Source organism: Eumetopias jubatus, unplaced genomic scaffold (assembly GCF_037043125.1).
Source record: "Eumetopias jubatus isolate StellerSeaLion01/CBP00866 unplaced genomic scaffold, mEumJub1_p1.0 scaffold_15, whole genome shotgun sequence".
NCBI lineage: Eukaryota > Metazoa > Chordata > Mammalia > Carnivora > Otariidae > Eumetopias > Eumetopias jubatus.
In genome coordinates, this window is record NW_028274821.1 from 71,086,801 (window position 1) to 71,104,489 (window position 17,689).

Sequence of the window (17,689 nt, forward strand, 5' to 3'; positions counted from 1 at the left end):
ATTTTCAGAATCAATTCGTTAATGACTCCTTGATTACACTAGAAGACCCAATGGCAGGAAAAATTATTTTCCAGTGGAGAATAATAAGGACAATGTAGTATAGTCTCTGAAAAGTTAAAATTCTTCATTCTGAGACTTCTTACTTTTTCATTCTTAACAGTCCATCTTACCTTTCTGTTGTTAACATGTGATTTCTGGTACAATCATGAAGAAAAACTGTTTAACAAGTAGTATCCTCCGAAGTTAAACCTGATGTATACCCAGCCATTCCACTTCTTGGTACATACTCAAACTAAGTACTCCTGTCCACCAGAAGACATGTAGTACAAGAAACTGGCCTGTAGGGGACGCCTGGGTGGCTCAGTCGGTTAAGCGTCTGCCTCTGGCTTAGGTCATGATCCCAGGGGCCGGGGATGGAGTACCGCTTTGGGCTCCCTGCTCAGCAAGGAGCCTGCTTCTCCCTCTCCCTCTGCCCCTCCCCCTGCTTGTGCTCTCTCTCTTAAATAAAATCTTAAAAAAAAAAACAAAAACTGGCAGGTACACAAATGTCCATCAACACTGCAATGAATAAACTGTGGTAGCCTCATGCACTGGCATACTAGGCAGCATGAGAAAAGGATGACTGGTCCATGCAACAGTGTGGCTGGAGGCCACAGACACAATGCTGAGCAGAAGAGCCTGACTCAGGAGTACCTGCTATATAGGATTCCTGTTAAGTGAAGTTCAAAAACAGGCAAAGCCAATCTAAGGTGACAGTGGTCAGATTATTAGCAGAAAAGGGGTCTGACTGAGAAGGTGTCTGGGGAAGCCTTCTAGAGTAATGGAAATACTCTATACCTTACTACAGGAGATGCTTACATAGGTATATGTATTGAAAAAATCCATCTGTTGTATATTTAAGATGTGCATCTCAGCCCATAAAAGATAAACCTCAATAAAAAGCTTTGTAAAATTTTGACACCATCAAGGAAAACTTTTTAATTATAATTCATATTACATTATTATTTATTTTATGAACTGTTGGTGATAGCAGATGACAGCAATTATGAATTGTCTGTCTGTACTTGCAAAATAAGTTATAACTCCATACTGGCATACTCAAAATTTTTTTCCCAACTTTTTACTTTGAAAAAGTATAAAGCTACAGAAAAACTGAAAGACTAGTGCAATTAACCATATGTCATTCATCTAGACTCAACAATTATTAGTATGTTGCTATTAGTCACTTCCCCCTCTATTAGTTTTGGCTAACCTCTTTGAAAATAAGTTGCAGACATCTTGACATCTTACCCCTAAAGGATATTCTGCTATACAACCAAGGTATCATTACCATGCCTAGGAAATTTAACACTGATATAAAAACACTATCTAATACATAGCCCATATTCAGATTTCTCCAACTGTTCCATAAATGTTCTTTGTCGGTTCCCCCCACCCCTGATCCTGGACCATCCGCTGATTCCCGCACTGCATTTGACTGTCCTATACCCTGACCCCCCCTTGAATCTGGTACACCATGTCCCCAAGTGTTTTTTAAATCTTTTTTTTGGTCTTTCATGACATGAACAATTATGTCCCAATTTAGTTTTTAAAATTTCCTGGTATCTGAAACCCAAACATCTACAAACAAATGGTTTCTACAGAGTCTTCTACAATCTTTAGCAGAGCGTGTGCACTGAAATTTACCTGTATCCTGACAGACCATTCATGTAAAAAAATAAATCATGGGATAGTTCAATTTCACACACAGAGTTCATGGTCATTCTGCTTTAACTCACCGCTGAGTCTGAGCAGGCCACGGGGTCTGGTTTGGCGTGGGCACTGAATTCGTGGGACTCACTAGCATGGCACTATAGATATTAGAAGCGACCACGAGTATGCAGAGAAGTATGGGCCCAATGATTGCTCCTTCCAGGCCTAAGTAGTACGCCCCGCCAGCCACTGCCAAGCCTGTCAAGTAAGGATGCCCACCTCTGGAAGAAAGAACATACAGATTAGCTCATGGCTTTTAACAAACATAAACCCTGGAGTAAATCTGAAACACATCTCTAACACTATGTTCATTCCTAACACACCAGGCCTTTGATTGCATGACCAGCTTTCTTTAGATCACCTCAGTGCAGATAACAACGTTGGTTGTAATAACACTGAGATGCAAGCATTTTTTACCTATGGAACACATACAACATCTGCCTTTTTATAAAGTCCATCAATGGAGGGAGTGAAGTCAGACTATTAACAGATATCCTACACCCGTTACATTGATGCCTGACCTTGGTTAGTGTTGGCTGACTGGTTACAAAAGTCACATGTTAAGTTTACTTCCAACAAGAATAGTTAAATGGGCACAATTTAGGATATAATTCAAATAATTATGCTTTTTATAAAGCAATACAATAGCATCCATGTTATTCATAGGTTAGACTTGCGGCAACACCACACGGGTAATGATAAAGGGCCTCATGAGGAAACTATCCGTCACAAAGCCCAAGATTTCTATCTCACAAGAGAATCGTAATCGCCCTCCAGCTTATCACAGGATCACTTACATAACCCGAATCCCCTAAGAGGTTAGAGCAGCACCGCACAGTGATAACAATAACAAACAGCCACTAACATAAGAGGGCCTGGGCAAGAAGGTATGTTCTATTTCTAGTTTGCAAACACAGGTGACTGGAACAATTTAGTGTGGGGCAGATAACTCTGGAATAATGTTCTGTACTATGTTACAGTTCAATAAGTAAGTAAGGTGAGGTAGTCTTTAGGAAACTAATACATTATATTCATAATCTATCTTCCTCACTCCAAAAAAATATCTTAAGAGAGCTCTCTGCTTATCAGACATTAATTTGATGAGATTTGATTTCACATGGAAAACCTGACGTAGAACTGAATGTTTTTTTCCAAAAGCAAAGAAGTTCTAAAAACAACCACTCATTACTGTACTTAAAATGTTTTATGTACATCTAGTAATATTTCTTTCCTAGCTTAAGTATCACTAAAACAGAAATTATTCACAATTTTGTGTTAACACAGAGTCTCATATATTGTAAATACTCAGACAACAAAATAGCATACCTTGCAAACAGTATTAATTATATTACATTAAAATCTGATTGTATCAGTGGGATCACAAAAGACCACTTCACTGAAAAATCCTACCACCTGTCCCTTTTCCCATCCCCAAAAGGGAAAACAAAACAAAACCTTCCTTTAACAAGGCCACATAAATCCCTGGATGTGATTCACCAGCAACTTGAGCAGTTCTGTGGATACTTACCCTGATATATCCGAATAGATGGCAGTATCTACAAAGTATGTTGGCAAGAGATGAAAAACCAACAATAAGATGGCTTTGCACCCTAAGCCTTGTGTAAGCCACAGGTCTAGAACTGCAGGTACTGCTGCCCAGTATGTCCCCAGAAATGGTACCGCTCCCAGGATTGCTGCTAAAGCTAAGATTAAAAGAAAAGCAACTTAACATCACCATTAAAACAATAACAGCAGAACCTAAGCACTAGCTCCTCCTACTTAAACAATTACACCAAAACAAGTTAAACACAAACTCAGTGCATGATAATGCCCCGTTTAACTGAATTTGCTAGTTAAATGAAGGTCTGATATATATCTCAAAAGCTGATGCTGAAAATCTTTCTAAAGTATGTGTCTACTTCATGCATCTCTTTTTTTTCCATGAATCTCTTCTTAAGCAACAAAATTCTAGTGTCCCATAGTTGTTATTTTGAATCAATGGTTAAATAATGTACAGTCCTGTAATGCAACAGTAAAGCATTGGTCAAATTTATACTGAGTCTAAAGCCAAATTAGAAGTTAGTTTCTAAACCTCAGAGATGAATGTAAACCCTTCACCTTGTTTCTTTCTAATAAAAATGAAATGTAGTTTAAACGAAAACAAAACCAAAAGTCCTACTCGCCGAAGGCCCTCACTTCAAGCTCATCCCCTTCCAGAGCAGCATGTTCGCTCTCTCCTCTGGCTCCCCTCCAGACTAAGAGTCAAGCAGACGTGGATCTAGTTCTGGTCCTGCCAGGTATGTGACCTTGGAAAATGTCTGGTTTCTCATCTCTACGACAGCAACCCCACCGACCCTGCCTGCCTCACAAGGTCGTTATGAAACAACGACCACCATGTGCTCTCAGGCTGCTTGCACATCAGAGGGTGGCTTAGTGGACAGCGAAGTAGGAAAGAACATGATGAACTTGGGAATGTAAGGAAGAAAGGGAGTGTGGACCAAAAGGGGAAAAATGGTGGTAGAGGGTAAATGTGGAAGGCGGATATATTTGGGAAGACAAGCAACCACAGAAATAAAGGAAGGAAAAGTGGAAAGAGAGGAGCAGAGATAATGTAGAGGAAAAGTAAAGGGTGGTTTTGAACCTTTCTGGTGCTTATGGAATGAGTGTATGGAATTGATCCTAAGGGGTATGGAGACAGCTCATTCATCTTGCCCCTGGGACGGTATCCTTCGTGGGACAAAGCTATTTGACCAACTCATTGCTCCCTACCAATCAGTTCAATTAAAACATTTACTGAGTGCCAAGTATGTATATACTAGGTGTTGTGCTAAGTGCTAGGACATTCACTCATTTAACAAATACTAATGCACTGCTTTCTATGTGCTGGGTTATCGTTCGAGCTACTGGAAATACTGCATAAATACACATTACAAATCACACTTCTGCTCCTATTCTGAACTAGATTAGATCTCTAAAATTTAGTATTTTAAGCTTGAGGAAGATGACATTTCCCAATGTACAGAAAACGGCTTAATTTTCTTTAAACAGAGGACAGGGGAAGTTATGATACTATTGTTACCTGATGGGATGAAGACAATATTGATGCCAAATATGGTATGAGTCAGCCATGTGTACAACCCATAGAAGCCAGCCATTTTGAGGGAAGCATCAAACACTCCTCTAGAATGCCCAAAGATAAAAGGGAAGGTAAATAAACACAACAGCATCACATTGTGATTCAGAAAAATCAGTATTTCCAGGTCTCTGGCTTCATGTTTACTAAATTTCTCTGATGAAAAAAATAACTGAAATGTAACACCTTAAAATAGCCTATTCACTGAAATAACTCATCAACTTTTCACTTCTGAAGCATATCCTTCACCACCAAAATAAATGGAAAAAAAATTAAGCATGACTATCTTATTTCTGAGGATGCAGTTAGATTTTAAGAAATACAGGCTGTGGCCAGCTCTCCTCTTTGGGAAGAACAAGTGCAGGATAATATAACTTGTACTTCATGGGTCTTATTTACAAAATTTTCCCATGTTCCTTCAACTCTGCAACCAAGCCTACAAAGACACTTCTACAAATGCTGTCAAAAAATGCAGGTCATTTGGAGAGAATTTATGAAAAAAAAAATCTTATTACCTCCCAAGTAAAATCAGAGAGGAAAATACAAAACGGATAAAAACAGACCCACATAATTGGTGATTAGTAGGAATGAAGTACATGAAAATCTGCAATGTCAGGTGCTTCAGCTTTGGTTTTCAGTTGGAAGATTAAGGCACTATTGTGTCAGGAGGAGAAATTAGGAACCGCTCAAAGAGAGCACAAAGGCAGCAAACCTTAAGTTATCCCAGAGGTATTACAAAATTACAAAACCCAGGATTCTGTGGGGCACAGGGGAAGCATGGGCTAATACTCATGAGGGAAGGAAAAGCTGTCTGTCATTAAAAAATCAGAGGCTATAGCAGCAAAGGGGACACTGGACACACAAAAGGAAACACCGAGCTTTTCCAAAGCATCCCAAGAGATAGACTGTAAGAGGAAAGTCAAGCTCCAGAACCTAGAGATTTGGTCATTTACTAGGGTTCTGACACATGGACTTGGTGACACAGGGCTCCCTAAATTGTCAAACCTCCTTTGTCATGCTGACCAGCAGCTTTCACTCGAGAATGTAGAGCTGCCATGTGACCTCTGACAATAAAGATACAGATTAAAGTGGTATCAAAAAGGCTGAAAGGAAGGGAGAGAGCCCAGAGGAAACAGAAAATACCCAAACAGTAAATAGAGGAGATGGGGGGAAAAGGGAAAATAGCCGAGCTTCAGGTTTTCAACCTGAGGGGAAAAGAACAGCAGTGTCTCAAGGGCATGGAAAAGCCCCAAATGAGAGAGGACATGGAAGAGAGGGGAATATATTTAGTTTGGGCAATGGTAAGAAATAAGGATGGTGAGCCCTGGAGGTAGCTGGAAGTAAAAGACAAAGTTGATGGAGAACTTGGGACAAGAGCTTTGAGATGTGCCAGAAGAGACTAATCACAGGAAAGGATAAGATATCCCAGGGACAAACCCAGAGAAAATGGGGCAATGGGCTGTGTTCCCATAAGGGACCTAAGGACAGAGATACACCAGCCAAAGAGATAATGAAATCACCCCTGCAGTTGGGAGACAATCACTAGAGTGTACTATTCCCAGAGACCAAAGGAGAGAGCAGCTTTTGAGAAAGAAGGGATGATATTAAGGTCAAATACCCCAGGGAGATTAGTAAGAATAACGTCTTAAAAAAAAAAAAAAAGTAGAGGGGCACCGGGGTGGCTCAGTCAGTTAAGCGTCGGCCTTCAGCTCAGGTCATGATCCCAGGGTCCTGGGATCGAGTCCCGCATCGGGCTCCCTGCTCGTGGGGAGCCTGCTTCTCCCTCTCCTCCCCGTTTGTGCTCTCTCTAGCTGTCTCTCCTCTCTCTAAGTAAATAAATAAAATCCTTAAAAAAATAAAGAATAAAATAGATTTTTTAAAAAAGGTACAGAATTTGACAGGAACTGGGAAGATCAATGAGAAAAGGTATATTTTCACCAACCTTATGTTATTCAAAATGTTTTACCAACCTGTTATTCAAAAATTTTTACACCAAAATGAAGTTGATATCAAAGGTACAACGAAATATCTCAACTGAATCATCCCTCTGGGTGGCAAGTAGGCAAAACTCAATCCAAAAAGGACTACTTGTAGGAAACAGCACACAGTCTTCCTTCCTCTACCTCTGGGAATATTGACTGTTGATAACATTCTCATTAAGACAACTTTCAAGTAACTTTGTGGACCCTAAACATATTAGATACTGTTTACAGTTACTAAACATGTTCATGTAACCCAATGAGGGATGAAAAGGCAATGCATTCCCCTCGATCTTATTGTTTAGGATCTGGTACACAGGCTTTATAGAACAGAAAGACAAATCCCCTAACAATTTACTAGGAGACAGAATTTTTTTTTAACTCCATCAAATTCCTAGCCATTTTTTCCTTTTTATCGGCTTTACTGAACTAGAATTTATAAACAATAAAACTCATCTTTACGTGTATTAATTCAGTAAGTTTTGGCAAATGTATACAGGTGCAGAACCACCATTACAGCCAAGATGTAGAACATTTCTATCACCCTAAAATGTTATGCCCCGGGATAGTCTATCCCCCCCTGAACCCTGATCTCTGACACCAATTAGGTATGCTCTATGTCACTATGGTCACTATGGTTTTGCCTTTTCCAGAATTTCATATGAACAGAATCATACACTATGTAGCTTTTTAAAAAACTGTGGTAATATATACATACCAAGAAATTTGCCATTTAACCATTTTTAACTGTACAGTTCAGTAGTGTCAAAGACATTCACATCTTCATTATATAGCTTTTGTGTTTGGTTTCTTCAAACTACTACCGTATTTTCAGATTCACTCCCATTATCATCAGCAGTCTGTTGCTCTTTAATTGCTGAGTAGTATTCCATTATTTGGATATGCCACAATTTGTTTATCCAATCACCAGCTGATGGCCATTTGGGCTGTTTCCGGTTTGGAGCTATTGTGAATAATGTTGCTCTGAACATTCGAGCACTAGTCTTTGCATGGACATTTGCTTTCACTGCTTCTCAGTATGTACCTAGAAATGGAGATGCTGGGTCATGTGGTATGTTTTAATTCTGTAAGAAACACTAGCAATTCCCTTGATTTCTCAATTCAAAGAAAACGTACAGTCCATGGACGATCAGCCAGAAGTCCCTGCCTGCTATATTACACCACATCTCTTCAAGGTGTGAGGCTAAATTTCATACTTACGGTATTGTGAGGGTGAATACTGGCAGAAAGAGCAATTCAACCTCATGAAAAGCTAAATGGCAATGCATCCAAATCCCCTCCTAACTGACCCAGTGCATGCTGGGTGCCCAATAAACAGGAGCTATTACCAGAGCTACTGTAGTTCTATTTCTTGAGAACAGTATACTTCATTAATGCTCAGAGGATTCTGATGATGAAAACTCTAGAAAGTTGTAGTACAACAGTTTAGTGTATCTGAATTGAGAAGGTAAGTTCAAGAGACACTAACGTTTGCTAAGTACCCGTGTGGTAGGCTGAATACAGCCCCATAAAAATATCTGCATCCTAATGCCCAGGCCCTGTGAATATGTTACCTTACGTGGCAAATGGGACTTTGCGGATGGGATTAAGCTAAGCATTCTGAGATTAGGGAGATTATCCTGGATTACTGGGTAGGCCCAATGTAATCACAGAAGTCCTTATAAGAAGGTGGCTGTGATGCACAAATTGTGAATATACTAAAACCACTGAACTGTATGCTTAAAAAAGGTTAAAATGGTGAATTTCATGTATATGAATTTTACCTCAATAAAAACAATTTATAAAAGAGGAAAGCAGGAGAGTCTGAGTTAGAGAAGATATGAGGACAAAAGCAGAGGTCAGAGAGAAAGAGACATTTGAAAATGCTACACTGCTGGCTTTGAACATGGAGAGAGGACTATGAGCCAAGGAATACAGGCAGCCTCCAGAAGCTGGAAAGGGCAAGGAAACAGACTGTCCCCTAAACCTTCCAGAAAGAACACAGCCCTGCTGACACCCTAATTTTAGGACTTCTGACCTCCAGAAATGTCAGATAAAAAAAAAAAAATCTATGTGATTTAAGCCAATAAGCTTATGGTCATGTCATAGCCATAATCAGAAACTAATACAACCCACTACGTGCCAAGCACTGTTAACATGCTTTGCCTGTGTGGTTCCACTGACTCCTTGTTGGGTCCCCTCATTCCTCCAAAACACAGAGTCCCGGTCAAAAATCAGATAAATCTGTTAAACTGAAGGTGCATATGCACGTCTCTTTAAAAAAAAAAAAAAGAAGAAGAAGAAAAAGGAAGAAGAAGAAGAAAGCTCAAACTGAGGGCAGAGGCCGGGGAGGGTGGTGCTGAGCTATTTACAGTTAAAAGGCAAGAAAACTCTTTCTGGACACTGTTGAATCTGCGTACTAGATCGATCTGATGCATTAACTCCCAGTCAAGACACCCAACTCACTAAAGGTCAAAATGTTGGATAAAGATGTATTTTTGGTATCCAGATTCCTATCAAATATTACTAAGATATTCACCTGCAGACCAAACACGTACTTAATGGTCCTCAAAGCCAAGACACCACCTACAGAAGCCTGAGCAGCCGCATGACACCTGCATCTGGTTCTGGCCAGGGCCATTTTTCATAGTGGCTATTCTAGCTGCCCACTTCCAAAGGGGACTGAGGCAGAGTATACCCCTCCTGGGACAAAATGGGGTCCTATTCACCCTATTAGAGTGAAATGTTCTGGAAAATAGAGGTAGAACATGAGGATGGGAAAGAGGAGCAATGAGAGATGTGACAAGGCACACACAGTACCCACAGTGTGTGCATCCATGCCTTGCTGGCACAACTCTATGGAGAGTTCTATGAACCACTGCGGCACCAAATGAGTGAGTCAGGTGCCTGGATTGGGAGTCAGTACACCAGATTGATCTAGTACAGATCCAACAATTTTGTTATTGCCTTTTTACTTGGAAGAACTCAGGCCCTTATTTTGAGCCTTTTTTTTCCCTTCATTTTTTAAAAAACTGAACTACACTCCCAGTTTAAAAGATTCTCTTGATATCTGACCAGAGGTCTCTTTTCTGGATGAATGAGGGGACCCAAGAGGAAATCGATGAAATAATATATGCAAAGCGTGTAACTCAGTGCTTGGCGCACAGCGGGTACTCAGCAAATGTCAGGTAGAGGATGAATAAAAGAAGGGACAGAACTGGAGGTCATGAGCCCAGAAGTTACGAGACTCCGAGAGGTAATGAATGAAACGAAAGGAGTGGCGGTGAGGAAGCCAACAGTCAAGAATGAGGGAATACATGAGAAATGTTAATGAAGGCGAACAGGATGTGGATTGGGCAGCAAGAATACAGAAATTCACAAGACCTGAAAGACCTGAAAGAGCTCTGGTCTGTCACCAACTGCTCTGGAATCCCAGTTCTGTCACTGATTAGCGGCATGATCTTCAAAACTGTAAAACCTCTCTGAGCTTCGCTTTCCTTCATTGTAAAACAGAGATAACAGAGACAAGCATTCACTTCCTAATGTTATTATGAAGATTAATAATGCAACTAAAGTGATAAGCTTAGTGACTGGTGCACAGTTAGCACGCAATTAAGTTGGTGCTATTAGAGAATTGTGTCATTACTACCAATTAGCATTTTAGTAAGGCTAAAGATAATGCACATAGTAACTTTCTTTTTTCTCCTTGCAGTTTTTGAAAGTATACCAATTTTTGCTGTGTCCTAAAGAGATACGGGGTATGGCAAAGCTGGGAATAGAAGCAGCATACCACAAAGTCTTAGATTAATGATTTTAAATTGTAAGGTACTGATGAAGCTACATAAGCAAAAACCCAAAATACAGTGTATATAATCACTCATCTCTCAGGTTCTTTGGAACCTAAAATTCAGAGACTGCTAGGAATTGTTCATTCTCATAATCAAATCAAATACAACTTTATCTGGCACATAATTAATGGCATGCACAATACAGTTTGAATGGGTTACCAGAAATCACTAGTTTAATCAATGCAAAGAGTATTCCTTATAATCATCATTCACTCATCGATATCAACCCATTAATTAACACTTTTGGATACTCAAATTCAGTGAGCATTGTCCTATCTTGTCATCAAAGAAAGACACTATGATAAACTTCATCAAAATAAAATTAAAAAAAAATCTGCAAAAATCACAAAAGCTCTGACTTGCGGCATTTTCTAAGAGTGGTTACATATGACTTGTGCTGCATGAACGCATGGTGCCATTGGAAGTTACCCTTCCCTTTATAACTGTTCACAACCATATGATCAAGCATCTACTATAGAAATTCATGGAAAGCCTGCATCAAGCTCACCAGGTTAATATGCATGTAACATTTAGTTTTCCTCTACTGTCTACTTCAGTCCTCTCTCTTGAATAGGGTGTTTGCCTGTGCCCAGTCTTCTGGGACCTCTTTTTTCAGTGATTCTTCAAAGATCATTGACATTGTTCTCCAACTACATCTCCAGGCTTTCCTAACACTCAGCAGTTTAAGAGAATCAAATTCAGAAGACGCTGGATGCCCTTTCCCTCTTTTGGTAGCTCAGTCAAGCTGATGCAACAAGTCTGATTTAGCTCAAGGGATGAGACTGATACCAGCCACAGAGCTGGAAGCTCCCCCTTTCTAAGAAGGCCACAGCCTCATTCAGAAACCTTCCACTGTTAGATAGTCCTATAGATGTCCCCTTGCCCCATGCTATATGCAGACCCATAAAGGGCAGGGTTTCTCAACTAGAAGGTGGGCTCCAGCGCATCCAATTCAGTCAGGCCCCACCTAAGCACACCTCTCTGTGAATAAAAATTCCAAGTTCATTCACAAGCAGTTATTGTCTAAGTTTTCCCCTAATAAAAACTATTGTGGATTTATACTATATGGCACTAAAGGTGTGTGTCCATGCGTCGTTTACACAACTACATGGTTGATCCTTAAACAACACGGGTTTGAACTATGTGGATCCACTTATATGGGGATATTTTTCAATCTGGTATATATCTTCTCTTCCTTATGATTTCTTAGTAACATTTTCTTTTCTCTGGGTTACTATACTGTAAGAATACAGTATAAAACAAGTATGTGTTAACTGACTGTTTATGTTATCGGTAAGGCTTCTGATCAACAGGAAGTTATAGTAGTTAAGTTTCTGGGGAGTCAAAAGTCATACACAAATTTTTGGCAGTGCAGGGAGTTGATATCCCCTAACCCCCACATTGTTCAGGTGTGAACTATATATCTAACTCCTCTGCACCAGGGACTTGAACTAGTTTCAGATGCCTGGTTAAGGGCACCTGGGTGGCTCAGTCGGTTGAGTGTCTTGTCTCTTTGATTTTGGCTCAGGTCATGATCTTGGGGTCGTGGGCTTGAGCCCTGCATAGGGCTTCCCACTCAGCATGGAATCTGCTTGTCCCTCTCCCTCTGCTCCTCCCCTGGTTCACGTTTTCTCTTCTCTCAAATAAATAAATCTTAAAAAAAAAAAAATGCCTGGGGACACCTAGGTGGCTCAGTCAGTGAAGTGTCTGTCTTCGGCTCAGGTCACAATCCCTGGGTCTTGGGATCTAGCCCAATGTAGGGCTCCCTGCTCAGCGGGGAATCTGCTTCTCCCTCTGCCCCTCCCCCTACTCATGCTCTCTCTAATAAATAAATTTTTTTTTTTAAATCTTAAAAAAAAAAAAGCCTGGTCAGATTAGGATTTAATTCTTAACCAGCTCGCTCCTCACCCTTTACAAACTAAACTCTAAGATGAAACTTAACTCTTCTACAAGCTAGCTAATACTTCCCTTCAGCTCTCAGCCCTCTCTCATTTCTGACCAAAAGGGTGTTCTTGTGGGGAGAGATGGCGAGGAAGCTTAAAAAAAAAAAAAAAGAAGAAGAAGAAGAAAGGGGTGTTGTTACTTTTCTAAACAAGTGAGAGAAAACTGGCCAGACAACGCAGGATTTGATCAGATGACCAGGATTAATGGAATGAGACTGAAGCAAGGAAGGGGCCAGAGAGAATGATAAGCCACAGTCAAGAAGCTCTATGCCCTCAGAGGACACCAGGCTCTAGACCATAGACAAGTAGAGTACGTGTCTAAGGAAGAAGAAAGAAAAGAGTCCAAAATCAAATTCTGCCTACTCCCAACACTTCCTTACACTGGTTCTGCCCTCTTTTCTTTCTAAAGGTCAAATAGGAAGACTTACCAGATTACCGTTTCCTCAGGAAAGAGCCACGAGCATGACCTTACCAGTGTTCTACCCTCACTACAATATACTGCTCCTCCAGGGAAGGCTAAGTAGCAGACAGGGCAGGCCAGCTTCCAGAAACACAGCAGATAAAATTACCAATCGGGGAAAAGTATCCCCCAGCTCTCTTCATTACCACCTAACCTCTCTTGAAAAGTTACATCTCGGGGCCCCTGGGTGGCTCAGTTGGTTAAGTGTCTGCCTTCGGCTCAGGTCATGATCTCAGGGTCCTGGGATTGAGGCCCACATCGGGCTCTCTGCTCAGCAGGAAGCCTGCTTCTCCCTCCCACTCCCCCTGCTTGTGTTCCCTCTCTCGCTCTCTCTCTCTCAATTAAATAAATAAATAAAATCTTTAAAAAAAAAAAAAGAAAGAAAAGTTACATCTCCTTCCGTTTCCTGGTTCATCTGCCCCAGAGACCCAGCTCCATGGTGAAGTGTACAGAAACCTGGTTGACACTGGATTTCCCCGTTACAGAGGGGAATGATCAGGCTGCACAAGCAGGCCTAGTGTGCTGCTGGGAAGCACAGAGAGAGACCGCTTCTGTAGAAGGCTTCCATCCGCAATGGATAAAACAGTGAGTCACTGTCACACACAGAAGCATACAATAGTGACATCACATTCAATCAACTGGAATTCTTGGCAGTAGAAATATTAATTCAATATTTTTATACATTAATACATGGTTTTGTTTTGTTTTGTTTTAAAGATTATTTACTTATTTGACAGAGAGAGAGAGACCACAAGCAGAGGGAACAGCAGAGGGAGAGGGAGAAGCAGGCTTCCCGCCAAGCAGGGAGTCCGATGCGGGGCTTGATCACAGGACCCTGGGATCATGACCTGAGCCAAAGGCACCCACTTAACCGACTGAGCCACCCAGGCACCCCAATACATGGTTTTGTGTCTTTTCACAGTGCCCACTGATCACAGATGCTTACTCTAATGCTAACTAAAAAATTAACAAGGGGTTGTTTGAATCATTTGGGCAAATAGCAAACATTTGTATCTCAACACTAATTCAATTATAAGGCTATTAAAATTAATTTAACAATTTTTAAAGCATCACAATGGGAAACTAAATACAAGACAAAGTTTCTTAAGTCATTTCCTTGGAAACTTGACATAAAGGTTTAAGATTATTAGACCGATCTATAATCAAGTAGTTTAAAAAGGCATTATTTTTACTGAGTGGGTTATTACTTAAGAACTTCAGTTAATTTGATCTTCCCAAATATGAGTAAGAGATTCTGTCTCTCTATTCCAGTGTTAGGACAGTTACCTCTTCAAATAAATGAAAATACATTTTCTTACAGCTTTAAACTCTTCCTTATATGTTTTAATTTAAACAAATGTTTATAACCTTAAATTCATGAGAATTTCTTTCCAACCAATATTTAATTTGTTCAAAGTCAAAAATAGAAATACTGATTTACTGAATAATCGACACAGTTGTTTTTTTTTAACCCAAATACTTTTAATTTTCCAGAGGTGGGGGGTAGAGGTGAGAAGCACATTCACTTTCCAAAAAACAAAAAGAAAAAGAAAAAATAAATCTCACAGTACACACATTCTCCCATCCAATTCGTAAGTAGGACTCCCACCCACCGGCACTGAAAAGCTGTAATCCCACAAGCAAGAGCCATACCCGTGTGCATGCACTCATGTGAAAATATCACACACACTAAATTGCACGGAGGCCGTGACAACATGCAACTTAGTAATGTGCAATATCTCCACCAGAGCAAGCAGAATGGGAGCATCGGGGGAGAAGGGTGTGATGCAAACATTCAGGACACAACATGCTCTACAGGGACGACAATGGTTTGGGGAAAAGAGATGCATGCCACTAACTCAAAAATTCATGAAATGAAAATCCAAATGAATACACAAACATATTCAATTTAGAAAAAACACTTACTTACTCAGAACTGAGAATCATAACTAAGGTTCAAAAATTCAACAAGATGGTGATCATAAAGTAGCCACATATTTCGGAAGGAAAAGCTTCAAGAGCCTAGACACTTTGGCTGCCTGGCCATGCAGTTAACTCTCAATTTCAATTCCACCTTCAACTTACTGATGGATCATACATATAAAACGAGTTGAATAATTTTCACTTGACCATAACAGTGATGACAACTAATGGTTGATGTTTATGAAGTCTGATTTCATTGATGATTTGCAGACCAAATTGCACTCTCAGGACTTTATAACATTTTCATATTCACTTATATTAATATTTTTCCTCTTAAAAATCTTTGTTCATGAAGAAACATATTCCATCTTGAACACAATCCTTCAGAATGAAAACTCTGACAAGAGCTCTGAGAACTAGGGCGCCTGGGTGGCTCAGTTGGCTAAGCGACTGCCTTCAGCTCAGGTCATGATTCTGGAGTCCCAGGATCGAGTCCCACCCACATTGGGCTCCCTGCTGGGCAGGGAGTCTGCTTCTCCCTCTGAACTTCTTCCCTCTCATGCTCTCTATCTCTCATTCTCTCTCTCAAATAAATAAATAAAATCTTTAAAAAAAAAAAAGAGCTCTGAGAACTAGAACTCATTGTTATCTTACACATGTGAGAGGCATCTGTGTAAAACCTGTCCATTTCAGGTCTTGAATTTGACCCAGTAAAGAGACAAAAAGCACTTGGACCACTAAAAACTGTCTTGAGTTATAATCTTTAATTTACATAACTTGATATAGCTGTGGTTACACAAATGGTCCAGACAAGTTATCTAGTCTGGACCGTATTTTTCAGTTTTGACAACCTTTAGGATTATAGTTCTGGTACTGAGAGTTTAAACTTTTTCCAAAATTAAATATATGATAAAACGAATGGTTTTTATACCAGTATCCTTTGGAACCAAGATATGGGCTACTGCTATAGTGCCTAAGTGTGTACAATCCCAGGAAGATAAGGCAAATCTAATTTATGAAAAGGCACATATGTATTTCCTCTCCCTAGAGACGTGACCCTACTCTTTCTAACGTCAAATTCCCTTGATGAGTCAAAGGCCTGAATTTTTAGCTGCCAACCTCACGTGTCCATTTGAACAGTCCTAACAGTGTCACAAATTAAACTCACAATCTTCTGCCCCAACCAGCAACTCCTAGAAGAAGGCACCATGGTACACCAGAAGGATATGTGCTTGCTTGCTTGCTCTTTTAAAGATTTTATTTTTAAGTAAACTATATACCCAACGTGGAGCTCAAACTCACAACCCTGAGATTAAGAGTCACCTGTTCCACCAACTGAGCCAGCCAGGGGCTCCAGGATATGTGCTTTCAACCAGTTGGACCGACATACAAATCACAGCTCGGCTTACCAATTCCAAGCAACCATGGCATTAAAGAATTAAGTTTAAAACAAAGGAGGTGGCATAATTGGTATGAAAACAAAATTGACTGGAATGACAGAGGACAGCTGACCAGTGGTTCACTCTAAGAAAGCAGAACAAGAGAAAATTCAAGAACCGTGATTTGAAAACAGAAAAGCTTTTGTGAGAATAAGAGTCAGTGTTAATAAAGGTTATTTCAGGAAAAGGAAGCAACTCTCTTGAAGTTCTTAATGGGACAAGGTAGATAATTTTCTGTAAGGCTTGGCTTTAGTCACATTGACTAAAGGATTCTGCCAACCTTTGACATGGTTGATTTGATAGTTTTGGCCTATTAGGAAGGTAGAAGGTTATTTTTCTTTTTGGTTGAGTGATTTACATAAACTTCTTTGAGTCAGAGGTCACTTAGATAAACTGACGTGAATTTATTACTAGAGTTTTCAACATTTTATTTACTCAATAAAGATGATACCCCATGATCATATAGACTTAGAAGGGATGCTAAAGCCAGCAAGTTTCTTCCCTGAAGACAGGTTCACCTTGAAAACTGTTACATTAGATAATACACTCCCAAACTTGAAATCTTTTTTTTTTTTTATAAGATTTTATTTATTGGGCGCCTGGGTGGCTCAGTTGGTTAGGCGACTGCCTTCGGCTCAGGTCATGATCCTGGAGTCCCGGGATCGAGTCCCGCATCGGGCTCCCTGCTCAGCAGTGAGTCTACTCCTCCCTCGGACCCTTCCCCCCTCATGCTCTCTCTATCTCATTCTCTCTCTCAAATAAATAAAATCTTAAAAAAAGATTTTATTTATTTATTTGACAGAGAGAGACACAGCAAGAGAGGGAACACAAGCAGAGGGAGTGGGAGAGGGAGAAGAAGGCTCTCCGCTGAGCAGGGAGCCCGATGCAGGGCTCGATCCCAGGACCCCGGGATCATGACCTGAGCTGAAGGCAGACGCTTAACGACTAAGCCACCCAGGCGCCCCCCAAACTTGGAATCTTTACATAGATGGTCCCACATGGGATACCCAAGAGCACCACAGAGGATAAGGGCATTCTTTAAAATCCTACCTGATGGCCAATAAAGGAAGCAAGATACTGATGAAGACTTTACCCAGGCCTTGCTAATAGGAAAAAAGAAAGATAATCCAGCAAACTTTCTAGAGAGAATGTATTTTAGGAACATGTATGCTATTTGAATGTAACTGAGGATTTTCCAGAGACCAAAGTGGT

The 17,689-nt window shown here is 40.3% G+C and overlaps 1 protein-coding gene across 1 annotated transcript in view; it reads right to left on the reverse strand.

Annotated features, from left to right (window-relative positions):
- TMEM245 (transmembrane protein 245) overlaps positions 1–17,689 on the reverse strand; it is a 100,998-nt gene that overhangs the window by 14,904 nt on the left and 68,405 nt on the right. Inside the window, exons 14-16 of the mRNA XM_028108739.2 lie at positions 4,832–4,932; positions 3,281–3,455; positions 1,779–1,973 (exon numbers count right to left, since the gene is read on the reverse strand). Of these exons, the coding sequence (XP_027964540.1) occupies positions 1,779–1,973; positions 3,281–3,455; positions 4,832–4,932 (471 nt within the window). The remainder of the gene's footprint in view (positions 1–1,778; positions 1,974–3,280; positions 3,456–4,831; positions 4,933–17,689) is intronic.